General features: G+C 36.1%; 2 protein-coding genes across 2 annotated transcripts; one reads left to right on the top strand and one right to left on the bottom strand.

Annotated features, from left to right (window-relative positions):
• Positions 1-3,070: 3,070 nt before the first annotated feature.
• On the top strand, positions 3,071-8,533 carry LOC132068059 (probable protein phosphatase 2C 33). Its single transcript, XM_059461523.1, has 5 exons — positions 3,071-3,649; positions 5,012-5,377; positions 6,004-6,121; positions 6,966-7,189; positions 7,794-8,533. Exons 1-5 carry the CDS (start codon positions 3,404-3,406, stop codon positions 8,292-8,294), a joined length of 1,455 nt encoding a protein of 484 aa, XP_059317506.1. The 5' UTR covers positions 3,071-3,403; the 3' UTR covers positions 8,295-8,533.
• Positions 8,534-15,954: 7,421 nt separating this feature from the next.
• LOC132068058 (aspartic proteinase 36-like) lies at positions 15,955-25,482 on the bottom strand. Its single transcript, XM_059461522.1, has 10 exons — positions 25,062-25,482; positions 22,946-23,075; positions 22,018-22,259; positions 21,063-21,287; positions 20,207-20,345; positions 20,005-20,078; positions 18,882-18,972; positions 17,801-17,876; positions 17,434-17,505; positions 15,955-16,429 (listed from the first exon to the last, which is right to left on the bottom strand). Exons 1-10 carry the CDS (start codon positions 25,310-25,312, stop codon positions 16,266-16,268), a joined length of 1,464 nt encoding a protein of 487 aa, XP_059317505.1. The 5' UTR covers positions 25,313-25,482; the 3' UTR covers positions 15,955-16,265.
• Between the last annotated feature and the right edge of the window lie 1,854 nt (positions 25,483-27,336).

Below are 27,336 nucleotides of genomic sequence, written 5' to 3'. Positions count from 1 at the left end.
GATAAATTGAGTGTGAATATGTAATCATTACTAGTGAGTAATTTAAGTGTATGTTAGAACATGTGTTGTGTATTTATTGAATTGGAGTAAATATCAAATGCAAATAAATTCTTTTTCCTTCTAATCACGAATCTATGATTTGAAGTTTAAATTATAGAACCATTTTTCAGAGAAAATATATTACCTTACATTAAATCTTTTCTGTGTGAATTAAAATTAATCAAATTGCTTTGTATACCATATAATCTTTTATTTTGTTACAAAGCATTCAAAAAGGGAAAAGAAAAAGAAAAAGATAATACAACACCAATCTTTGCTTTAGATAAAACAGTTTCTAATTAATTCAGGCATAATACATAAACACTCAAATATAGCCTACAAATATATCCTCCAACTTTGGGTGTGCACAAGCAGGCACCTCAACTTGTCTCCATTTTATCAGTTGAACACTCCAACTTACAAAATGATCATTTAGACACCTTCAAAATTTATGTGCCACGTCGGCCTTTGTGTTTACGTGTTCAATTTATATAAATTAAGGTGCCTACTTGTGCATCCCCAAAATTGGAGGGCAAATTTGCCAGCTAAGACTAAATTTTATGGCTTGTTTATGTATTATGCCAATAAGTTTTAAGTCAATTGTTGATTCTTATTAGCGTCTTAAGATTAAACTAGTCTATGTACAATTTCACTTTATGTTTCCTGAAATTTTAATAATTTCTATGCAATTTTTTTTTAAAAAAATATCTATTCCTTTATATTAATTATATAAGGCATAATATATAAACATGCTCTTAAACTTGGCCTTAGCTAGCAAGTATGCCTTTCAACTTTAGGTGCGCACAAGTAGGCATCTCAACTTGTATAAAGTTGAACATGTAAACACAAATGCTGACGTGGCACATAACTTTTCGAAGTGTACTTTATACAAGTTGAGGTGTCTAAATGATCATTTTATAAGTTGGAGTGTTCAACTAACAAAGTGGAAACAGGTTGAGGTGCCTACTTATACCTAAAGTTGAAGAGCACACTTGCCAGCTGAGACCAAGTTTAAGGGCTTGTTTATGTATTATGTCATTATATAAATATACTACCTCTGTTTCAATTTTTTTGAACCTATTTCCTTTTTAGTACGTACAAAATAAATGACCTCTTTCCTATTGGAAACAAATTCACTTTATGAATATTTATACAAATTTTCAAGGCTTATTTTAAACCACAAGTTTCAAAAATCTTCATTCTTTCTTAAATGTCGTACCCAATCAAATGAGTTCATATAAATTGAAATGGAGGGAGTATAAAATTACATATCCATAGGCTTACGACCGTTCTCGAGACTTATATATTCCATATTATATTATAATATATATTCCTTTATATAATATATAAAATTACAGATCTGCATGGCTTACGCTCAACTTCTCGAGACTTACGTCTCACTATATCAGGTAAAACGTCTCGCCTAACACCCACGTTTGTAAACGCCTAGTGTAATACTCCCTCCGGATAAAAAAGAGTGTCCACTTAGCCTTTTTTCTTGAGTAAAAAAAAAAGCATCCACTTATTAAATCAATAAAAAGTTAACCTTATCTTTCCAGATTTGGCCCTATTAAGTGATATGAGATCAAATTCCAATATCTATTTAATTAGAGACAGTTTAATCAAATTACTTATTTTATCTAGCAGTTAATATTTTAACAAAATAGGTAGTGGATACTCTTTTTTGATTCGGAGAGAGTATAAGTTATCATCTACAATAAATATATACATTAGAAAAACAAATATTACTATCTTATTGGAGTATGTACTAAATTTAAATATCAAGAACTCCACGTATCAACTAACCTCCCCACTTATCTCTCCAAAAACAAAAAACAAGTCTTATCGGCGCCATTTTTGCAGTCTTTTTTGTTTCTCTATGTTTTGTGTGTCAACTTATTATTCATTCTCATTCCTATTTTGTTTCCTGTCCATTTAATTCAACTAATCCAATTCAATTTTTTTCCTTCTTATATGCCCCCTTTTTTGCTCTTATCCATATCAATTTTATCCATTTAATTATAAATTTTTCTACAGAGTTTAAACTATACTAAGTCATTCTACTTCAGCTCATTCCTATATATAGTTAGAAAAATACAATCTTTTTTCTTGATTTGAGTTTGATTTGATAAAAAAAGAATTTTTTTTATTAGTAATTTGGAGTTGATCTTTTGGTGGGGTTTTGATAATTTTTTATACTTTCTTGATTTGGGTTTGATTTGATAAAAAAAGAAAGTTTTTTTTTTATAGTAATTTGGGGTTAAACTTTTTGGTGGGGTTGCTTAAATTGAGCTGAATTGGATTTTTTTTTTTTTTTTTTTTAAATTTGGATACTTTCTTGGTTTGGGTTTGATCTGACAAAAAAAGAAAGTTTTTTTAGTAATTTGGAGTTGAATTTTTGGTGGGGTTGCTTAAATTGAACTGAATTGGAAGTGGGGTTTTGAAAAGTTTGATACTTTCTTGATTTGGGTTTGATCTGACAAAAAAAGAAAGTTTTTTGAGTAATTTGGAGTTAATTTTTTGGTGGGGTTGTTTAATTTGAGCTGAATTGGAAGTGGGGTTTTGAAAATTTTGATACTTTGTTGATTTTGGGTTTGATCTGACAAAAAAAATCAAGTTTTTTCCTCAAATTTTGGAGTTGAATTTTGTTTCTGGAAACTGATTTTGGTCTAAAATTGAGCTGAATTGGAAGTGGGGTTTTGAAAATTTTGACAAATTCTTGCAACTGGTGTCACTGATTTGACCTTTTTTAATGTTTTTTTGGTAAGTGGGATTTGAAAAAAATTGAAGCTTTCTTGCAACTGGTCACTGATTGACCTTGTTGTTGTTATTTGTTTTGGTTTTTTTAAAAGCTATATCAGATTAATAGTGTTGTGTCTTATCAACTGAGTTAACCTTTCTTGTAAGTGAAAGGTGAGACAGAGAATAAAAAAAAGTGTCTTTTGGGGTATTGCTATTAAAAAACATTGACAGGGGACACTATAGATCTGCCCTTTATGTTTTAATACCCCTTTTGATGTCAGCTATATCTGGAGTTTCCTTTCTGGGGTTGTAGAAAGGAAGAAAAGGAAAGCTTAAGTTAGTTGCAGTTATTATTAGTTTCCATTCTTGTAATTTGTGATTTAGAGGATTGTTTCAAGAACCATTTTTGATGCATGATAGTTCAAGGATTGCTGAAAAGTTAGCAGTCTGTTCCTTTTTTGGTTTGTGTGATATGGTGAAGTTATTGGATTGAGGTGGAGGATTGGTTGGTAGATTTTGAAGAGTGAAAAAGGATATTAATTCGGTACCGAATAGGGGGAATAGGGTGTTTGATTAATTTGTTGTTCTGGAGTGCTTACTGAATATAGTTCGGGGCCTCGGGATGGGGTCCTGCTTATCATCGGAAAGCAGGAGTCCTCATCCCGGTTCTCCTGCAACGGCAGTTAGGAAGAGGAAGAGCTCGAAAAAGAGGTCGGGATCACGGAATTCTTCATTTGACCATCATAAGGAAGAACTATTGCATAGGATTCCGGGGCGTATGTTTTTGAATGGTTCTAGTGAGGTGGCTTCACTCTTTAGTCAGCAGGGCAAGAAAGGGACTAATCAAGATGCTATGATTGTTTGGGAGGTTAGTACTCGTATTTCTTCTTGCTGTCTTTGTGAAATAAAATGGTGATTAGCAAATTGACTTGCCATATTCATGACCACCAGAATGCATATACAGTCAAAACTCTTTATTATAACGTCGTTTGTCTGGATACTATTTGGATGCTACAGCGAGATGCTGTTATAGAGAACATATAATATAACATAATATGAAAGTCAGTTCTAAAGAGAACTTAGCCGTTATAATGAAATGTTGTTATAGAAGATGACTATTATAGAGCGGTCCGACTATATGATCATGGGAAGAAGCTCAAGGGGCTAAAAGAAAGTTGTGTGGTAGATATTTTTTTAGATACAAGTTTTGGTGCCTAATGATAGTTATATTTGTTTCAGCCTATATATTACTCCATCTGTTTGATTTTATGTGTCTTAGTTTGATTAGACAGAAGTTTAAGAAAAGTAACTACACACTCTGTCCCCATTTATGTGAAGGTGTTTGACGGGGAACAAAGTTTAATTTAAAACTTGTGGTCTAAAATAAGCCATAGATATTTGTATGGCTATAAATTATCTCTTTAAGGGTAAAATAGGAAGATTAAAGTTAAATTGTTACTAAATTTAAGAGATATTATTCCTTTTGGGATTGACTAAAAAGGAAAAAGTGTCACATAAATTGGGGTGGAGGGAGTAAGACTTTTAAATCTGTGTCTGTAATGTACCAAAGTGCCCTTGAACCTTGTGGTCTTAAACGTGTCATGTGACATGTTGGAGTTAAAAGTGTTACTGTACTGAATAAGTTCATTGAATGAATAGAAGCTAAATGGTCTTAAACGTGTCATGAGGGAGTGCTTGAATCTTGGCATACCACCTGTTTTTTTGAGTAATACTTTTTTTTATTAAGTTTTGTTAGTTATTATAATGTTCACAGCTCTTTTTTCTTGATAAGCTATTCAAAGACGTTTACTTTTCTATATGCATGGTAGAGTTAGAGGGGACAAAAATGTGCCCCCGCGTTATACATCGTTATATGAAATGCCATTTGAAAGTTGAACAAATACTTTATTTTGACTTCTATGCTGTAAGTGTGTATCTGCGGGAGAAGATTTATTATGAATGCGGTATTATGAGACGTTTGGCTGCTGAATACTCTTTCTAGATAGTTAATTTATGAAACTACTTGCAGGCAGGATACGTAAGGTTGTAGATATTTTCTTTCTTTTCTCTTCTCTTGGGATATGTAGTTATTATGTCTATTGGTTAAGCTCGCCGTCATTCCATTATCATCCTTCCATTTTTCACCATTATAATTATGTTCTTGTGATTGTGTCTTATTATACCTGATGGAAGATCATTTCTTAATTCTGCTTTTACATTTATATTTCAGAATTTTGGTTCCAGCGAAGATACTGTTTTCTGTGGTGTTTTTGATGGCCATGGTCCTTATGGTCATATGGTTGCGAAGCGAGTCAGAGATGCTCTTCCGTTAAAGCTAAGCACACACTGGGAAGTTAATATTAAAAGTGAAGATGTTCTAAGAGAGATTAGTCTCAACACGGCGAGTAGCCTATATCCCGAGGATGCCTCCCTTATCTCTGCTGATGTTGAAGAGACTGAAAAGCACTTGGAGGTATTTGAAACGTTGAAGGAGTCATTTCTGAAGGCTTATAAGGTTATGGATAGAGAACTGAGAAGCTATACCAATGTCGATTGCTTCTGTAGTGGAACGACAGCAGTAACGCTAGTTAAACAGGTCTGTTGACATATTCCGAAAGTGACAAAATGGTTCCTTATTTTTGGGAGGAGGTTCAAAATAGTCCCCGAAGTATGCTCTGAACAGTTTTGGTCCTTTAAGTTTGCCAAAAATTAACACTTTTGGTCTCCATCAAATATTTAAAGAACTTTATCTGTTAGATTTGATGGAAGCTGTGAAAAAAAAAAAGGATTTAGCTGGAACTCACATTTGGAGTTACAGTTTTTGCTATTTTTGGTCTCTTTCTAGTGTTTGGTGCAGTTTTTTCGGTGCAATTTCTTTTTTTAAATAATAATCTATTTTTGGTGTTTAGTATAGTTTTTCGCATTGCAGTTTTCTAGGATTTAATGGAACTTTCCTAGTGTTTGTGATTAAAATTTTTTTTCACAGTTCCCGTCAAATCTAATTGATAGAGTTCGTTAAATATTTGACGGAGACCAAAAGTGTTTACTTTTGGAGGACTTAAAGGACCAAGACCACTCATAGCATACTATAGGGACTATTTTAAACCTACTCCAAAACATAAGGGATCATTTTTGCCATTTTCTCTTCAGAAAGCTGAAGCTAGCTAGATTTTCTGCTATTTTATTCTGAAGATGAACTCTATTGTTTCGTTTTTTTGGCAGGGTAAAAATCTTGTTATTGGAAATGTTGGGGATTCAAGAGCTGTGCTGGGTACGAGAGGGGAGGATGATTCTATCACTGCAGTGCAAATGACAGTAGATCTTAAGCCCGATTTGCCAGGTACATATGGACACTTTTTCTTTTCCGAAATTGTGCTGATCAACAAAATTACCACTTAGCTTCTGTTCATTTAATGAACTTATCTATCTGCCGCTAAATCTTATGTCAGCTGTTTCTGAGCTAAATTGTTGCAAATAGCCATCAGATTTGACGTGACGCCATGTTGTTGCAATCTTACACATTCATGCAAACACCCCACAACACACCAAAAAAAAAAAAAAAAAAAAAAAACAATTATGTGTTTATCCTTATAAGTGTTAAACTTCCTCTTTTTTCCCCATGTTTTGGAGCTTTGCGCGGCTGTACAAATTTCAGCTTTCAGTCAAGCCTCATTAGATTGATGTTGTAATCAAGAAAACATAAATGGTAGTGATTTGAGATAAGTTGATATTCCAGTTTGTGGGATTTCACTGGGTATGATGATGTTCAAGATTAAGTTGATAATGGTCAGAACTGTGAACTTTCTGTTTCATTGGTTAGAAGTGTTGGCCATTTCATTCCAATACTTAATAAAGTGCTTTAAGATAAACTAGGGGTTGTCTAGAAATAGAGGTTCTTTAGATCTCCCATATATCCTTACATTGGCACAAAAAGATCTTTAGCCAAATTAAAAGACTCCTCGTGAACATGAGACGTATTATAAGTGTAACCATAAATTGACCCTTTGTTCCAGCTAATTGATCTCACATGTATTGGATCCTTTGCTTTCAATGCTTTGCGTTTTGAGCTAAGTATGCATGGATTTGAGGTATTATAGGTCGTCTAGGACAATTTACCTCCATGGCTCCATGTGATTTTGGGTCTAAGTTTGCCCCCTAATTAAATCTGCTTTCTAAATTTACAGCGGAGGCTGCGAGGATTCGCAAATGTAAAGGACGAGTGTTTTCTCTTCATGATGAACCAGATGTTGCAAGAGTGTGGATGCCAAACAGCGACTCTCCTGGACTTGCCATGGCTCGTGCTTTTGGAGATTTTTGCCTCAAGGATTTTGGTGTCATCTCAGTGCCTGACATTTCATATAGGCGTTTATCCGAGAAAGATGAATTCCTTGTTCTTGCGACAGATGGGGTATGATACTTGAATTCTTTCTTTTGGTAGTACTTTGATAGAGAAAATGACAAAACTGGTCTCTCTTTTTTTGGTAGTACGTTCAGAATAGTCCCTTAAATATCAACCGAGCAGTTTTGGTCCTTTAAGTTTGCTAAAAGTGAGCGCTGTTGGTCTTCGTAAATTTTTTAGCAAATTCTGATTGTTAAATTTAACTGAAACTGTGATAATTTTTTTAAACCAGAAACAAATTCCAGAAACCGCAACAGAAAAAAAACTATACCACACTAAAAATAGACCAAATATAACAGAAATTGCACCTCAAAAAGTTGCACCAAACTCTTTAAATAGACCAAAATAACATAAACTACAAAATCTGTACTTGCAAATGTGAGTTCCCGTTAAATATTTTCTATTTTCACAGTTTGATCAATTTTAACCATCAGATTTCGGTAAATAAAAAGTGCTCACTTTTAGCAAACTTAAATGATTAAAACTGCTCAAGTGATACTTAAGGGACTATTTTGAACCTACTACCAAAGATAAGGGACCATCTTATCATTTTCTCTACTTTGATTCAATGTTTATCTCGTTGCTAGTCAAAGTAATTTGATGTCTATGACAGATTTGGGACGTGCTTTCAAACGATGAAGTAGTAAAGATTGTGGATTCGGCTTCATCCCGTTCATCTGCAGCTCGATCGCTTGTTGAAGCAGCTGTTCGGGCCTGGAAGATTACATACCCGACTTCTAGAGTCGATGACTGTGCAGTTGTCTGCCTCTTCCTTGACTCAAACTCGAATAATTTCTCAACTGCTTCTAGCACAAAAGATAACGACAAGACTTTTGTCTCGATGGAAATGAGTGAAGTTAGCAACAATATGAATGGTGCCGTTAGTCCACCTGCGTTGAATCGCTCGTGTACTGTTCGAGAAAGCGAAGAATTTTCAGCAGGCAGTAAAGAGGAAGCCTCGGAACATGACGAGTTGCTACCGAAGAGGGGGAAACAATTGTCTGCTCTCGACGGGGTATCTCGGGTGGACACATTAATGACATTACCAAGGTTTGAGCCAGGCAAAGAAGAAAAGAAAGCTGCTGGTGGAGTATCAAAATCAAAGAAGAAATAGTAAAAACCTACCCGCACTGTGCATGACATGTGTTTGCACATAGACCTTTCTCACTTAACTATGGTTAGTATATATTTTCACCTCATTAAATCAGTTAACCATGGTATGTCGACATGCAAACACATGTCATGCATCTAGATGTGTTTTTACCACGCCCGAGTGTGGATTCGTTTCTGTCTTATTTTTCATTTTTGTTTAATTCTTATGATCAGTGTTTTTTGTTGTCTCATTTATTTAAGGTGAAAAATGCAAAATACGGCGATTTCCTATTGTTCTGGGCTTATAATACAGCGCTCTCTCTCTCTAGTGTATGTAGAATCGAGTTTTTTGTAAATTCAACACACAGTCTTCTTGTTTCTTGATACTAGTTTTTATTTTTATTTTTGTTCTTTCCTTCTTCATGTAGTAAAATTTTGCATGATTTGTCATTATGGTTAAATTAATAAAATATTGTGTATTTGCATTGCTGCCTCTGTTGATCAGATCAGATGGGACTCATAAACATCATTAATCAGAGTGTACTTGTATGGTGTGTAAATAATTGTTCTATCAGATGATAGTCTATGGTGTGTATGTATTCTGTCGCACCTCCAAACTAAGAAATTTATAGTTACAAGGTAAAGTGAAAAACATGTCATTAATCATGATTAAGTGATAAATGTGCGTAATAAGACATCTGTCTTTGCATTCACTAGTAAACAAGGAGACGACCTACAAACAAGGAGATAAGACTGCAAATCCCACATCAGAAGTCCAGAAGAAATAAAAATGGATTTTGACTTGGGAATTGGACTTGTAAGACACCTTAATTAAGTTTCTTTTGCTTGATGTGTGTCTTCTTTTAAAAGGAGGAGGACTGCCCCAACCACGATTATGGGTGTGTAGAGGGCGAGGAAACACCAAGCAAGACATCACAAACTGCAAGCACAATAGTTTTCTTACATAGTAGAAATTTGGCCTTACATAGTAGGGCCGGGCTTGACATCCCGAAGGACGGCTTGCCACAACTTGAACAACCCGAAGGATGGCTTGTCAAGTTAGTCGGACGGTTTGAAAGATCATAGATATGAAAGTTTTCTACAAAATGGGGCGGCTTCCTAGCCAAGCTACTCAACTCGGAAAAACTTTCACACTACTACAGACATACTGTCAAAGCTTCGGAAAACTATTGTACTTGTAGCAAGCTTAACTTGCTCAATATTTCCTAACCCTATACTAACTTAGGATCGGCCTTTCCATGCCTTTCAAAGAGAAGAACAAGAGAAATTTAGAAAGCAAACATTTTATTGATATCGGAAAATTTACAGGGAGATTGTTTGATGTCCTCTAACTACTACATAGCCTCCTATTTATAGGAGTTGGAGGCTTCCACAAGACTTATCTTACATGGCACACGGGCCCCACTAGACATGTGAAGGGCCTAATAAAACAAGCCTAATAAAACGAGCCTAATAAGACAGCCTAATAAAACAAGCCTAATAAAACACGCCTAATAAAACAAGCCTAATAAAACGAGCCTAATAAGACAGCCTAATAAAACAAGCTTGATAAAACACGCCTAATAAAACAAGCCTAGTAAAACGAGGGGAACATTATTCGAGGCATGACAACCATGTGCAAGCATGTGACCGTGGGGTCCGCTTTTGTCTTTCTTGTAAGCACGTCAGTAAGCTTTATCCGACGGAGCGGTGCTTGATGGAGTCGACGGCGGAGTTGTGTATCCTTCCTCTATCCACCATTACGGTCCATGTTTTTGCTTGAATTTTTCTTTGTTTTCCGGACTTCTTTTCGCGACCTTGTGTAGTAGCATTTCTGTTGGATGGCCTTGTTATCTCAGGATCTATTTTGTTGAATCTTGAGATGGAAAATCCAACCTTATCTTTGTGATAGCACGAGTGACTTCATCTACGATTATTTCATACGGCACTCGGTACTCCTTTCTGCTTCTCGAACTCTTTCCCAATGGGGATGGTCATTAGTGTAGTTCCATCGAGCCCATTCTTTCGGCCATATTTCCTTTGGGATGCACTTATTTTCTTTGGAAAATAATTCTTTGTGTTCCGTTTATTCATCTTCTAAGGACAAGATAGAGAGACGGGGAATTCCCACCATAGTGAAATATCTTCATTTGAGCATAGACCTTCCCATCAATAATCTTTATCGGTCGATGTAACATGAACACTTTTCTTTGCATAGGAGTCTTGGAAACATTGAACCCAATATCTTCGTGGTTTGAACCATTGCGAAACTTTTTGAGAGCGAGTTCAATCTTGTTAAAACATCGGAACATGTCGCACTTGAATTCCATGAAAATATAATCTGGTGACATAAGTACCGGAAAAACCATAATAGCTCTGTGGAAAATCATTGTGCATTGCTATGAATATGTGACGAAATGGGTATTCGGATTGACTCCGAATGGCTTAAGGATGGATCCCCATATTTTCTTAAAACTAGGAGCTCATAGAAAGTCCTTCTTTGTAAGGATGGATGGATCAAACGGGTCCACAAACTTGCTTTGAAGAATTCCGGCGGATGATGCCTTTATTACGGATGAACTAGCTCACGATAAGCTTGTAAGCATGAAAATTTGGCTAGTTAGCCTCTTACTGTACTTGGCTTGAAATCTCTTTGAAAACTCATCGGCACGGATAGGAAATCCGCTAGAATATTATCCTTCCCTTTGAGGTGCTTTACTTGGAATTTGTAAGGGGAGAACCATTGTGCCCATCTGAGAATCTGCGGATTTGGGATAATCTTTGGATTTATCTGGATCATCTTCGGGAAAGCCTTCATATCCATCTCGATAAGAAACTCTGTGTGAATTAAAAAGAAATTAAACTTTTTAATCCCATTCTTTACGGCAAGAATTTCTTTGAATGTGGAATGATAATGTTGTTCAGCATCTTTGAACTTTCCACTGGCATATCCGCATATTTTCCGTTGGCCATCTTCAACTTCAAAAAGTACCGCACTCCAATATTCGTTGCTGGCATCTGTCTGCAATATCTTTTTCCCGTCTGATGGAATATGGAGGGCTTTGACTTCTTTTGAGATTTCTTTTATCTTCTGAACTGCTTCATCCTGTTCCTTCCCCCAACCTGGGGCATTCTTCTTGAGCATTTTTGTAAGTGGAGCAATGTACGTAGAGACATTAGGGATAAAATCTCTAACATAATTAATCACACCTAAAAACTGTTGGAGGCCGCCGTTGTAAAATTGGTGTACGGGAATTTGAGCGAGTTCTTGACAAATATGTGGCCCGGGTGTATGCTCCATGAACAAAATGCATCCCCAGAAAATCAATCTCCTTCCTAGCAAGAATATTTTTTTTCTGCGAGAGCATGATTCCATTTCTCTTCACTAGGTCATGGAATTGTTGCAGCAACGTGAGGTGTTCTTCCATAGTATCACTAAAGAGTAAGATGTCATCAATGTAGACTAGTGATGTATGGAGGATGGGTTGAAATAATTTTATCATGGCCTTTTGGAACAATGAGGGTGCCGTTTTCAACCCAAATGGCATGACCTTCCATTGAAAGTGGTGATCGGGTATACAAAACCCTGTTTTTGGTCTATCTTCTGGGTGTATTCCCAATTGCCAAAATCCCGATTTAAGGTCAAACTTGGAAAAGTATTTAGCTTTGGCTAAGTGTGAAAAAAGGGTGAGTTTATTTGGGATAGGGAATTTATCATCTTGGAGGAAATAGTTAAGAGGTTGATAGTTTATGACTAATATGAGTTTACCTCTTGTTTGTTCCGCCCGTTTATTGACATAGAACGCCTCGCATGCCCATTGCGAATTAGAGGGCTCGATAAGTCCAAACTCCAAGAGCTCTTCGCATTCCCTTTTCGCAAGGTAAGATGATGCGGATTCATGCCGGAGTGACTTGCCTTCGTTGGATTAATGCTTTCATTCTTCTTGAATGGGAGTTTAATGAAAAACTCCTCATTTAGCCATAGAGGCTTTTGCATTTTTCCATAAACTCCTTGTGAGAATCCGCGCATGAATGCTCCACCAATTGCTTTTCTATCTCCTTGATCACATTCGAACATCGGTTATTTGGAATAATCGTAAAACATACGTATATGGCTTGAATTGTTTCTTGAACGTTATTCCATGGGCTTTGATCGGAGTGATCTTTAAGTTGCACGAAGATGTCAAATCCGACAATGAGATCTTTCACAGGGACATCGATCCAATCGACTTTGTTCGAAACTTCAACCACAGGGAAGAATTCAATTGTGATTGGATGCTTTGTGATGGCTTGTGGTGGTTAGGACTCCGGTCCCGGCGGTGTTGAAATCTTTGAAATGTGGAATCCATTGATCCTCGGGAAGGACGGTGGGTTCATCGGTGAACATGCCGCTCCGGTGTCCGTAAAAGCAATAACCTGGATTGGTTTATCCCATTTGGATGGATAAACTTTAAGGCTGGACTGCGGGATCACCATGATCTTGTTGATATCTTCTTGAGCCTTTCCTGCGGTTACGAAATCTGGTAATATTTATCGCCATATTCTTCGTACACATCAATGGAAAAGAGGGTCTTCTCTGTGGGTTCATCCTCTAATGAGAGAACAAATTCAAGATCGTTATCTTCATCGAGACGGATACCAGTGTAGTTCTCTATTTCTGTAATAAACTTGATCGACCTTATGGATTGGGAACAATTTTTTGCATAATGCCCAATCTTGTTGCAGATGAAGCATCTGTCATTTTCGGGACTTGCACAGGCTCCTCCTCCCTAATATTTTGTGCGCCTCCTGAACTGGGATCTTTCTCCTGAAGGCCTTGGCCATTTGAATCGCTTGAACCTTCCCTTTCGTCTGGGGACCTGGCACGAACAGCTTGACCCAGTAATTAGGTCAGACTTTCCGCAAGCCTTATCAAGGGCTGGATTGTTTCGTATGATCTGGCGAAAACAGATCTCTTTGTGCAGATATCATCCAACGCTAGAAATATTGCTTGCCTGATGTAGCCGACCGGTGGGATCGTTATTGATTGAAATTTCTCCTCAACGATCGTCATGGTCCTGCTTGCTAACATCTTTGGAAGTGATGAAACAAAGGCTTGCTTGAGACTAGCTTCTCCGCCTAACTCAAAGAACATTTTAGCCATCTTCTGAAAATGGATATCGATGACATCTCTGTCAAATGCTACGCATTTCATTTCGAAGAATTGTCTCCTTAGTTTTTCTTGCCTTTGGCCGGTATCTCTACAAAATACTTCTTGGAGTATTTTGATGTTGTAAGCAAAGTCTTGGGATGTGAGAAACATATTTTTGTCTTGTGTCCCAAGTGAATTCCACCAGATCTCGAGAATTCGGAGAACCTTGAAGTGAATTACGACGGGATCATATACTTTTCCCGTTCGACAAGATTCTTTGTCACCGTCCAAGTGAAGAAATCTTGGATCCTTTGGGGCCATCTTGATACTTTGATATCATCCGGACCGAAAGTATGGAATCCGGTCCCAACGAATTTTGCGTTGTTGGTTCGGCCTTCTTTTTGCAGGAATTGGCTCATCCGTCATCCCGTCACGATCATCATCTACTTCGGAGATTTACGGTTCTCCGGGTTGATTCGCCAATATTGGTGGGTTATTTTCTTTTGAAGAGTCAGCGCGAGGAATCTTCGTTTGTCTCAACGCTTGCTTCCAGTAGGATCAGTATCATATGAATCTTCGTCACTGGATCCTAGAGTATCATCCTCCTCTACATCATTTGTGGGTTGGGCCACGTAGAGGTTAGGAATATTGTGGGCCGAGATCATCAAGTTTTCCAGCTCGGGCTCTGTTGAACCTTCTCCGAGTTCTTTCTTCCGTTTGGACTGCTTTTGGGCCGCCATAGAGTCTTTCCTTTCCCAAACCATTTTTGCAATGTCAAACTCAGGTTCATTGTTTTGTTTTTGGGCAAAAGGCATAGGGTCTCGTTTTGTGGATGGGAACATAGTGAAAGAATGGTCAAGCTTTGGTGGTGAGTATGTTTGTGAGGACATGGGAAAAAAGGTGGGTTTTGATGGGCGGCTTTGTGTTTTTTGCGGTTCAAGGTAACCATATCTCAGTTGTTGTAATTATTCTTTAAGGTCAGCCATTTCCTTTTGTTGTTGGTTAAGGAAGTGGAAAAGGGAAGTGCTTGGTGGACAAATCTCATCTTGCATGTTTGTCATTCGCAATTCCGGGCTTTGATCGATCCCGGCGTGCGAGAAGATGCTTGTTCCACCTTTTTCTCAATTGTCTCCACCGCTCATCATCTTATTTTTTGTGTGAGCAACATTTCTGATGGAAGTGCTAATATTAGTTAACACTTTATTTTGGCAAATGGCATTTTCGGATTGCCAATTGATTGTCGCTTCCACTTCACTTGTTGGTGGCTTTTCTCCTGTGGGCAGCACAACATTTTGCTTTGGAATTTTTGGGGCATGGTATGCACCATCCTTTTCAAAAGGTTGTTGTGAAGGAAATTCAGGGGTGTGACTGGAGCTTGAGGGGTTCATCATGAGTATTTCTGGCTTCGAGATATTTGGGTTTGAAGGTTTGTGATGTAAATTTTGGTTAGGGAGAGGTGGCCAGTTTTGGGGTTTGTACGAAACAAGGAATTCATATTTTCCTGGACGACTCAGTGAACCGATAGATGAGTCTCCTTCTTCATACCTTGTTCGGAACTCTCTTTCAGAGTTTCCCCCTTTTTTCTTTGATTTGGCTCTTCTTGTATGATGTTCATCCCATTCAATTTCATCGTCAAGACATTCTTGACAGTCACATTGGATATCCCATGGGCAGTGTCCCGTGAAAGGACATTTGAACCACCATACATCATGACCTTCGCTATCGAACTGCTTTATCCAGTCATGTTCGCTCATGATACTTGGGAGATGGTAAGCGAATGTTTCAGGGTCATCTTGGTGTGCTTGATTATAAGTGGGTTGGTACATCTGGAAAGAAAAGGTTGTTTTGTTGGGTTTTTTAAGGTGAGAGTGGTCAAAGCTTATGGCAACCGTTTTATCGGGTTTTTTGGAAAAAGTGGGTTCAGAGGATTGGAGAGGTTCAACAGGTTCTCTCAGCTTTTCATAATTCGTGACCCATGTATCTGGAAGGACTTTGATAAGTTCTTCTCTATACCATGACCTCTCTATGGACAGTCAATTAGCAAAAAGACATAACCTAAAAGAACACAACCTTTCACTTTGAAGTTTTTACTTTCTTAACAAAGTTTCTTTCTTCAATGTGTATTACTATCTGTTGCGTCATTTGCTTTTAATTATTATTTTGTTGCCATAATTTTCTTGATACCATGCTTTTTACCTTGCTATTTGTTGTCACATCCCTGTCTTTCCTTTCCAGCCGAGGGTCGATGGAAACAATCTCTCTACCCCATAAAGGTAGGGATAAAGTTTGCGTACATCCTACTCTCTCCATAACTCACTTATGAGACCACCCTGGGTATGTTGTTATTGTTGTACTTTCTTAACAAAGTTCTACTCCTTCCCGCTTGGTTTTCCGGCCATAGTTATTTTCTGAGAGACTATCTGTAAGTTGAGTGTTGAGTGATTTTATAGTGACAAAAATAGTTTAGTTACTTTTATAGGCAAAAACTGCAAGTTCGTTGATCATGTCAGGAATTAACTCCTGTTTTTCCCACCAACATGGCAAACAAAGATACTTGCAAAATCGTTGGAATTACTTGACCTTCACATTGATACAAATTAATGATTGGGAGATCTCCACAGAAAATACTAACTACTAACTAATAAAGCAATCATCTATGGGAACGTCCCAAGATAAAAGATAAATACTTGACCACCTTCTGTATGAATGATTCTTACATGTTTTGCACAGAAGAAAAACTGATAATAACAGTTTCATCAGAAGTAATCAAAGAGGATAATATGTCGATGAAACGCGCCTGAGACCTTCAATTTGCTGAATGTTATGGTGCAAAAATTACTCACTGTACAGTTGTTTCTGTTATCACTTCAACAAATTGAACAAGATGGAGATGCTTATCAAGAACGTAAAAAACTTCTTCGAATCCACAATAGGAGCTGATGAAATATTGTGAGAAGCCACGGTATACGTTTGATTTTGTGAGCTACCAGGATTTTCCTCATATTTGAGTTTGATGCTTGAAGAGCCTGAAATTTAAGAACAAATACTTAGAACAATGCACTGAATAAAATTTTATCATTGTAACATAGATTCTCATTCTCCAAACATATCTTAACTGGGAAAGTAGAAAGAAAAGAACGCACTTTTATAGCTAATCTATAAAGATATTCAAAGGCATAGTTTTTCCTTCTAGATTTCCGAATTCAGAAAAAGAATAAGTGTTGTTCCTTATTTCCCCCCTCATTCTCCGCCCCTCGGCCCCAAACCACAAAAGTGTCCAGAAAGATGCATTTTTCTCTAATTATTAGAAGGAAAGCAAAATACTATAGTAATAAAACATAATGAAACCTCGACGTTGAATTATTACTTCTAAACCAAAAAACTATCCGACTTCTAAATGCAGACATTTAGAATTGGACGGTTGAAAAAAAGGGAGTATTAGGAGACTGTTGTGTGATAGGAAAATACTGAACGGAATGAAATGCAAATCCTATATAATGGTTGTGTGACTAGCAACACGATATTATATGAGATTCGATAATGAGTCTTTGAATGTTGGGTCTTAGTATTCACTAGGGCCCACATTGTGTAAATGGATAAATACCATGTTAAGAAAATAGACCTTGAGTCTAACTGAATCCCAAAAGTTACATCATGACGTTAGAATTTTTCAAAACCATAAAGAAGACAACAACCCTTTCCCTCAACCGATGTGGGGTCCTTAACAGTTCTTAATGTGAATTTCGCTAGCAATATAACAAAATAAAAGCAAAGCATCCTTTTCATCAAAAATAAATAAAAGCAAAGCATCCTATAGTAAATTTAAGGTTTAGTTGTCGTTATTACACTTACATTAGATCCTATTAATGTTCTCAAGACGAGTATAAGACTCACCATAAAAATAAAAAAAAATTAACCATCAAATGCATAGATGTCAATATTTGCAATTCTTTGATGAGAACCAATCTCTAGATAGCAAATTCTATGCAGTAGACTTACAGAAGAAACAGGGTCAATTAACTATACTCACAGTCATATTCAGTCCAACCAATGGTCTGTTCTTCAATATCATATACAACTAGCTTGTTTGATAACGCAAGATCTGCAAGAAAATATCAAAATGTTAATCAGTCAAAGCTGTCTATCAATAATTTTATTCAACTTAAGCTCAATTCTGAAAGCTGCACATATGTCAAGTAATTTATAATTTGTCTGGTGTTAGCTATTTCAAGGATATATAAACAGAGACATTACAGAAGAACATTGGATGCAGCAAAATATGACTCAAGCCCGGGCAAGCTTAAGTTTCATGAAAAAGCTTCAATAAATATTGTAAGGATTTTTACTTCAATTTAGATGCATTTCTCTTAACAGTAAAAGAAGGTGTCAAATGATACCTCCTAACAGCATTACTTCCTTTCCATCCTTTGTCTGCACTCCGCTGTCTTGCCAACCAATACACCATTTAGTCTCCTGCAAAATTGAATCCAGAGAAATGACATGAGATTTCCGCGAGGAAAACGGATTGCAAGTTATATAGTCCATCCTGTTGCATTTCCCTCTCTGCACCCTAACAACACACTTCACAAAACTTATGAGAAAATGATAAAATGGTCACTTATGTTTGAGGGTAGGTTCAAAATAGTCCTTTAAGTATGCACTATAAGTTTGTCAAAAGTTAACACTTTTAGTCTCTGTCATATATTTTCTGAACTCCGCCTGTTAGATTTGACGGGAACAATGAAACAAAAGGAAATTAGCGGGAACTCACATTTAAAGATATAATTTTTGTAGTTCCGGCTATTTTTTGTTTATTTTTAGGGTCGGGTCACTGGTGTGATTTTTTGAGGTGTAATTTCTTGATATTTCTTATATCTTTTTTGGTGTCTAGTGCAGTTTCTTGTGCTGCATATTTTAGGATTTGATAGGACTTTCTTGATAGTTATGGCTAAATCTTTTTTTTTTCCCCACTATTTCGGTCAAATCTAACAAACATAAATTGTTAAATATTTGACGGAGACTAGTATTAACTTTTGGAAAACTTATAGGACCAAAATTGTTTAGTGCATATTTAAGGGACTATTTTGAACCTACCATCAAATATAAGGGACCATTTTTGTCATTTTGGCAATAACGAGAATAAATTACATGCAGATGTATAAACCAACAGAAGTGTAGAATAAAACAAACACGTTCCCACTATCTAGACATGACAAACACAAATGTCCAGAAAAGTAGCAGGCTTGAATCTAACACGGTAACATAGAAGGCTATCATAATGCTGACAAGCGATTCTAGGAGATAAATCTAAAAGCCTATGCTAATGATTGTCAGCCTGATAATGGCTTGAGAACCTAAGAACTACTATTTTAACAAGCAAGAAGTGCAATAACCAAATTCTAATATTGAAAAAGAAAGTTTTCTTGAGAAAGAGAAAATACTCCATCTGATTGAACTTAGCATATTTGAAGTACTTACTTTGATTTGGAAAAGATAATCGTGGGGATAAACTGTCAAAGAAAGCGAATCTGCAAACCGAAAAGTCACAACTGGGAACCCATCATCAATCCTGCACCAGCAAAGGAAGACGAAAGTTAAAAAGATATTGAGTTTATAAATGATTGGCAATTTATTTGACTCATCCTGATTAATCTCTTAAAGAACTAGAATAAGAGAACATATATGTTCCCAGCAGTATTATTTCCTCGTTACCAGTCCCAGTATATATATACTAAATTCAATAAATCAAACCGTACTCTTCCCTTATTCCGTCCCATTCACTCCAAAAATAAATTACTCCGTCCATCCCAAAAAGAATGATAAGATACGGAGTACTCTTTCCAAAAAGTATAAAATACCAAATATATTTGAAGTGATCGGAATAGAAAATAAGTTAACAAACATTAGTATACACATTTTTAGGGTATCAGAAACATCAACTCTACCGCACAAAAGTAGGGGTAAGGTCTGCGTACACCCCACCCTCCCCAGACCCCACTTGTGGGTTATGTTGCTCGGACTCTTCAAAAATCCCGACGGGTGCGTGTCGGATCATCCAAAAGTAGTGAAATTTTGGAGGATCCGACACAGGTGCGGCAACATTTTTGGAGAGTCCGAGCAACAAAGCTTGTGGGATCACACTGGGTATGTTGTTGACTCTTCCTTACTGTATCAGTGTACATACACTCAGGAAAATGAAAAACAAAAAGAAACGTTGAATTCTATATGTTGAGCTAAGACAAATATGTCCTGGAGACTTTTTGGTTCATCATGCTATTGCTCTTGGTTTACATAAAACTACATTGATCTTAGTAAAATGTGCTTTAGATGCACGTCGTTCCTAGTTAATGCCAGATAAAAAGGATTTCAGTTATAGTTTTCCGTGCGATAGCCCAGACGAGGCGGTGCTTGTGATATTTGACGCTACACGTGTTTAAGCCATAGTCGTATTCTACTCAAAAGTCCGTAAACAAAATCTCTCTCTTCTCTGCGAATCATTTTTTGAACAACGAAATCCTAGCGAAAATGAGAAGATCTGACATACCAAGCCTCTGACAGAAAGAAATATGAAACTCACAGAAGAGGCCAGAAAGAATCTTACTTCCCAGTGTAGTCAAAGCAGTGGAAACTCCTCTCAACAAGACCAATATTCAACTGTGGTTGCCGTTCCATAAGCTATGCCAATAGTAAGAAGGATGGATCAAACAGAAAGGTTAAAAAAAATATCCATGCAATACATGCAGCGTACATGAGCTCTCCAAGGAATAAACCAATTGCATTATTTCTAAAATGTCTGTAGTTACCTTGTCGATGAGAGCATTGTAGACTGTGTTTGGAAGATATGCCAAGGTTGTCCCACTGTCAATTATTGTCATAGTTGTGGGAATGTCTAGAACTTGACCACCAACATCAATTCCTTTCATAATAACATTATAATGTGGCCTAAAGAGGAGACAGATATTTTACTTAAGAGTTCAGAATAGTGGACAAAATGAGCCAATTTAAAGGAGCTAAAATCATGTAATCAAAGCTTGAAAAATAAATAACCAAAATAGAACAGAGTCACAATTTCAATAATTCAAACTTGAAACCAAGTAAGCAAATATAATTTTTTTTCCATGTTTATTGATGTCACACTTATACTCAAGGAAAAGCAAATTTAAAGTATGCCTCTTCGGAGGCTTGCTCAGTTTAATTTTATGGAGAAAACTGGCTCTTCTATTATAAAGTGATCTATAGTTTATAGGCTTAAGAATACTCATCTTTAAGTGTATGTTTTGTTGATTTACAGAATTACTATAGCTTGTTCAAAATTCTGGAAGAATGAAAACTTGTTCCATTTTTTGAGTCTGGATAAGCTAAGTAATTTGAAAATTAGTTCTTTCCTAGTTGATTTCTGATCCTTTATATAGTAGGATTAATCGTAGAGGTTACACTAACTATTGTACTTTCTCTGTGTCTAGTTAAATGTCTTATCTTTTCTTATTAGTCTGTCTTAGTTCTCCTTCCTAAAAAGAAAAATTACATGGAAGCCACTTCATTCTTAATAACTCTATATATAACTGTTTGTTCCGTTCTATCAAATTAAATATATGACCCTACATGTTCTCCCAACAAATATTATACATATCATTTTTCAGATCTACTAAAATTACTTACGCATCGGGGACTAGTGGTGTTGAGTTTACTTTTGGATGAACTACTGGTCCAATTGTGAATATGCCACCTCCATTCTTTCCGTCCAGGCAATGTGCAAATATTTTCTTCACCTTCCCTGCGGTAGCTAGCTGTGAAATTACGGATGAACTTGCTTGTCCAAAACCAAGTATTCCATCAACTGCTTGACTAGATGCACCTAGCTCTCCAGATTGTTTAGACGAGCACCTATGTTGGATAAAAGAAATTGTAAACTACCACATGTCATCAAGAGATAAATTACCTGCTGTGAACAAACTACACAGCAAGCTTGAGTAGCATCTATTATATCTTAAGGAGAAATTCAAAGACATCAAGATGTACATAATGGAACTTGGTGAAGCAAATAGAGACTACTTAGAGAGAGTTGACACTTATAGCCTGTTTGGCCAAGCTTCTCAAACGCTAAAAGTGCTTGTTTTTTTTTTTTGTTTTTTTTTTTTTTTAATTAAAAGTTGAGGTGTTTGGCCAACCTTTTAGGAGAAGAAATGTTTTCGAGTAGAAGCAAAAGCTGTTTTGGAGAAGCTGAAAAAAGGAGTTTCTCCACAAAAGTCCTTTTTTGAAAAGCACTTTTGAGAAAATACACTTAAAAGCGCTTTTTAAAAGCTTGGCTGAACATTAGTTGTTGCTCAAAAGTGCTTTACAAATTGATTAGCCAAACTCAAACTGCTTCTCACCAAAAGTACTTTTTTGAAAAGCACTTTTCAAAAATAAGTTGATTTTAGAAGCTCGGCCAAACAGGCTATGAGTCATCCAAATTTACTAGTCAATTTATTCAGCAATGATAGGCACTAATAATTTTTTTATTGCAAGAATTAGCAACTTATATGTTAGTCATTCAAGTTTATCAGTCTATTTATTAAGCAACATATAGGCATATTTTGATCATATTCTTTAATCATAAGGGTTAGAAACTTACCCAAATGCTATAGACCCGTTCATAGACGTTGTTTTTAGGTCTCCTGATACTTGATCAAACTGAATATCATCCTTCACAAAGTATCCGGCTGTGTTGCTACCATCTCCATAACTAACCTGATAATCACATGGCATTCCGGTCTTGCAATCCGAATAGGGAGTATTGAGCATGCAAAACTCTTCGTCACATTTAATAGATTTCCCAGTTGCAGAGGCTTTCGAGTCATATGACATCAAGTCTATCTGTAAGGTTAACGACATAGAGGAGAATACAATTGGGAAAAATGTCGAGAAAATGAAATAACTGAATAACTAGAGAAAATGACAAAAATGGTCTCTTATGTTTGGGAGTAGGTTCAAAGTAGTCCCTAAACTATGCTCTGAACGGTTTTGGTCGTTTAAGTTTGCCAAAAGTTAATGGTTTTGGTCTCCGTCAAATATTTAACAAACTTTGTCTGTTATATTTGACGGAAACTGTGGAAAATAAATAATTTAGCGGGAACTCACACTTGGAGGTACAATTTTTGAGGTTTCTGCTAGTAATTTTTTTTGGTCTCTTTCTAGAGTCTGCTACAGTTCTCTATGTGCAATTTCTGCTATTTTTGGTGGTTTCTTGTGTTGCAGTTTCTAGGATTTGATGGAACTATCCTAGTGTTCCTGCTAAATTATTGTTTTTCCACAGTTTCCGTTAATTCTAACAGACGGAGTTTGTTAAATATTTGACGGAGACCAAACACGTTATCTTTTGGCAAACTTAAAGGACCAAAGTTATTCAGAGCATATTTAAGGACTACTTTGAACCTACTCCCAAACACGAGGGATCATTTTTGTAATTTTCTCGAATAATCATATGGAATTCGTCTACAAATAACAGAACCAGCATGAACAGAGAAAGGCAAGTGATACATATACTGGAAGAAGAATCATACCCCGAGGTCGCTTTTTGTAGGACATCCCTCACAGCCAGCACAGTTCACCCATAAAATGTCACTTCCAGTATCAACCTGGACATGATAATCCTTTGGAGGCGTTCCAATAGATATCCTAGTGTAATAGAGCCTGCATCATTTATATACAAGGAAAATGCTTAACCACAATGGCACAGGATAGTATGAGCATTCATAATTTCCACCACCACAATCTAAAGTCGTGCCCTGCATGTCAGCATCACTTTTATTAATTTATTCTTTGGTGGTGAAGGATTTGCTTTTCTTTGAGCTGAGTGTCCATCGGAAACAGCCTCTTTACCTAAAATGGTAGGGGTAAGGTCTGTGTACACTCTACCCTCTATCGGAAACAGCCACTTTACCTAAAATGGTAGGGATAAGGTCTGTGTACACTCTACCCTCCCCAGACCTCACTTGTGGGATCACACTGGGTATGTAGTTGTTGTTGTATTCTTTGGTGGTGAGGTTGCGTGAGGGGGACTACATTTAAAACAACAAATATTTAAAAGTTAATGTGGTAAAAACAAAAATAACAAGTAATGAGCTAAACAAAGAAGACAGTCTATCAGTTACTCAAATTATCAACGATCAAACCTTAAACTGTTTTAACCTGTTAGATAGTGGGAAAACATTGTAATGGAAAAAAGCTAATTTGATAGAGAGAAAACATCAAATCAGAATTTGAAGTATAAGAAGTATAGTGTCATATAAATTAGAATGGAGTCGCAGAAAGAGTATGAATTATCAACAACCTACGCAAAGGAAATAACTTTCCGTACAACAACAACAACGACATCTAGGCCTCAACCCCGAGCAAGAAAATGGTTTCGCTTAAGTAAAGCTATTGGGTTGTTCTCTTCACTTGAGCAACTAAATTGAGTTTTAAAAGGAAATGACTTGTTTTATAATCGTGGTGTCCAGGCCATTTTACGCTTAGGTCGACTAATTCCATAGCATACCTGCTACCTACCACCAAAGACAAGTACCGGGTAAAAGGAAATGACTTTCCATACACAAACAAGACGTGCAGACATGATAAATTGTGAGAGAGTATACTAATTATCAAAAATCTATGCAAAGGCAATAATTTTGCTTACACAGACAAAATCAAAACATGATAATATGTCAAATACACGCAGTCACAGCCTCACAGGTTCAAATCCCAGCACAAGCAAAAAAAAAAAAAAAAAAAAAAAACTAGGTGATTTCTTCCTATTTGTCCAACCATCTATCCAACCCTTAGTGGACACAGCTACCCGATATCAGAACAAGAGCCAAGATTTCAACTTTATGAGTTCCAGATTTTAGAACGACGAGCTCAAGTGGTAATAACTTGTTCTAAATTTCATATTTCTCCATATTTAATATATTTCTTAACACAAATACACTATTTAAACAAAAACTAGGCAAACCCGTATCCGAGCTTCTAGCTCCGCCCCTGTCAAATACATGGTGTAGAATGTAGGTGATATCTCCCCATATTTCAACGTTATGGGGTTCTTGATTTTAGAATGACGAGCTCAAGTGGTAATAATTGGGTTCTAAATTTGATGTTTCTAATATTTAATAAATTTCTTAACACAAATACACTATTTGAGCAAAAAACTAGGCAAACCCTTATCCAGGCTTCTAGCTCCGCCCCTGCCCCATACGTGGCAGGAGGTAGCAGATAATGCGTGGAATTAGTCGAGATGTATGCAAACTGACCTGAATACCACATGTTATATAAAAAGATATGTTGAATACATGCAAAACGATGAGCTCAATGGTAATAACTGGTTCTAAATTTAATATTTCTATATATTTAATAAATTTCTTCACACAAATACACTATTTAAGCAGAAACTAGGCAAACCCTCCGGCAGGTAGCAGATAACCGTGGAATTAGTTGAGGTGCACGCTAGCTAACTCGGACACCACATTTTATATATATATATAGAATACATGTAAAATGCCCCCACCCCCAACCCCCTTCCTCCCCGCCACCACCCACCCCCAAGCACCCACTCTCCACTCTCCACCCCCCCTCCCTCCCCCCCCCCCCCCAAAAAAAAAAAAAAAAAAGGAAAAATGAAATAACAGAGTTAAGGGAACTAACGCAGCATCGGTAGGCAAGCCATTGCCACCCAATTTGAAGTCAATAACTGTAAGCATTCTATCATGGCGTCGACTATCATGTTCTTTAAGATCATTCAAAACTGACCCTTTAGAACCACCATATTTATGCTTCACATTAAACACCAAATTTTCACCATTCACATATACAACAACAACATCAACACTCATTAAAACCAACAACAACAAAATAATCAAACACCCATTTCTTGAAATTTCCATTTTCTTCAACATTATGGTAAAATTATACAATATACACACAAAGCCACATCTCAAATTTGCATATTGAGATGTGATGTGTATTTCTTGATTTTGAAACTTTGAGAATGAACAGAAAATGAAGGAATTTTTTTTTTTTCCTTACATTTACTCTTGTGGAAAATGTGACAAGAAAAGAAAAAATTTAGTAATTTTTTTTTCTTGAGAGATGAACAGGAAATTGACACGTGGATTGTTCATAATTTAGTTAAGCTTTTTGTCCGCAAATGAAGGGAAAAGTCCAGCTTTTTCTGTGAAAGAATGTTACTGGTCGGTCGTCATTACCAATATCTTTTTATAATATTTTTATACCGTACATCTTTGCTCGTTATGTATTGACTTGACACGATTATTAAAAAGTAAAAAAAAACATAATTTTACTATATCATGCTTTGAATAGAATAAATGCAATAGTTTGAAAAATGTATAGATAAGTGATTAGTAGTAAATAATAAGGGAAAATGAGGAACTAAGCATTAAATCATGTCGTAGTTTTCTAAACTGGATAAATAAAAGTGATAATCTATTTTCAGTAAAGAGGACAAGTAAAAATGGACGAAGAGAGTATCTTTTAGGTATAATACACTTTGGATCCCTCGGTTATAAATAAATTTGATTTTCACTCTTGTGATGTATGACCCAAGTACATTTAACCTTCAACTAATTAAAATGTGTGATACCATTTTTTTTTTTATAATCCTGATATTCGGGCCAGTTTACGCTTACCTCGACAAATTTCAGAGGATATCTGCCACCTCCCACCAGCCAGGGGTGGCTCAACATAATTGGAGGCCAAAAACGAAACTTTAATTAGAGGTCCAATACCTAAACAAACTTCATATATATTTTTATTTGAAATTTATTTTCCAACTTTTTTTAGATGCAAAATTATTACTTAATAATTTTTATATAATCAATTTCTTCAAATAATATTTTTTTCATTTGTTAATTTTAGGTAAGATTTTATCAATTTCAATGTTGGAAAACATCCTTTCACTGAAGCAATCATTAGAGGAATTGTTAACATAATTCTATCAGTAATAGGTTGAGAAATTTTAGATAAAAATAATAGAGTTAGAACAATAGAATTTGATTCAAGAAGTTGATAACTTGGTATGCCTCACTTTAATATGCTTGTTGCAATGCTTGAAAACCTAAGATGGAACAAAAAAGAATTACAATTCACTCTGTTCAACACTTCTCCACAGTTAACTATTTGACTCTTATTTTTGACTTGATATACTACTCTAACTTATCAGAGATTTGAAGAAAGAGAATACATGAGTTAAAAAGAATAAAATAATGTGAGTGTTAGGTGACAGAATGTAAGAAGACAAAGCAACTTTTTTTTTTATTTCTTTTATTTGAAAAAGGTTAAAGAGAATAAAATAATATAAATTTATAAAAATATTGTGATTTTTAATCATAAATAATATATTTTCTTCAAGAAAAAAAATTAACACATAACTTATTCTTGGTAAAATTTGGGGCCCCCTACATTGGGGGCCTGAGGCAATTGCCTTAGTTGCCTAGCCATTGAGCCTGCCATGTCACCAACAACAAGTATTAGGTAACTCTTGTAGGAATTAATCTTACATTTTGTCCTTTTGTGTGATGCAAAGGATATAGATACATTACAAGGATATGAACATACTCATCAATTCTGTAACATATGGAGTAATGGTCCTTCAATTCCCTTTAATGGTTTATCTAGTGGCTGGTTTAAATGCCCGAGTTAATGGCCATTAAGGTTTCTTTAATGATCGAGTTAATGGCTAATAAATCTTCTTTGAACCCATCATATTTTCAGCCTGTATAAATCTGTCTTCTTGGGGAATTACTTACACACAAAAAAAAAAATCAAAAAATCATCTCATATTTTTCTTGAAAAATCTTCTTTTCCTTTCAATTTCTGGGCAATCAATTTGTAAAGAAACTCCAAACTTCCAGCCACTAGTGCAAGTGTTTGGAAGTGTTGTGCAACCTTGGGAGCGATCGGG

Source organism: Lycium ferocissimum, chromosome 8, assembly GCF_029784015.1.
Source record: "Lycium ferocissimum isolate CSIRO_LF1 chromosome 8, AGI_CSIRO_Lferr_CH_V1, whole genome shotgun sequence".
Classification (NCBI taxonomy): Eukaryota; Viridiplantae; Streptophyta; class Magnoliopsida; order Solanales; family Solanaceae; genus Lycium; species Lycium ferocissimum.
Note: the sequence above shows the minus strand (reverse complement) of the source record. Positions and strands in the feature narration are given on the sequence as shown.

Bases quoted from the DNA above. Each gene is read 5' to 3' on its own strand.
- LOC132068059 (XM_059461523.1), top strand. From the start codon at position 3,404: ATGGGGTCCTGCTTATCATCGGAAAGCAGGAGTCCTCATCCCGGTTCT. The intron at 3,650-5,011 runs GTTAGTACTCGT...TTTATATTTCAG, and splicing joins ATGCTATGATTGTTTGGGAG to AATTTTGGTTCCAGCGAAGA. The intron at 6,122-6,965 runs GTACATATGGAC...CTAAATTTACAG, and splicing joins TCTTAAGCCCGATTTGCCAG to CGGAGGCTGCGAGGATTCGC.
- LOC132068058 (XM_059461522.1), bottom strand. From the start codon at position 25,312: ATGTTGAAGAAAATGGAAATTTCAAGAAATGGGTGTTTGATTATTTTG. The intron at 21,288-22,017 runs GTAAGTTTCTAA...TATCCAACATAG, and splicing joins AACGGGTCTATAGCATTTGG to GTGCTCGTCTAAACAATCTG. The intron at 16,430-17,433 runs GTGAGTATAGTT...CTTAAATTTCAG, and splicing joins TGGTTGGACTGAATATGACT to GCTCTTCAAGCATCAAACTC.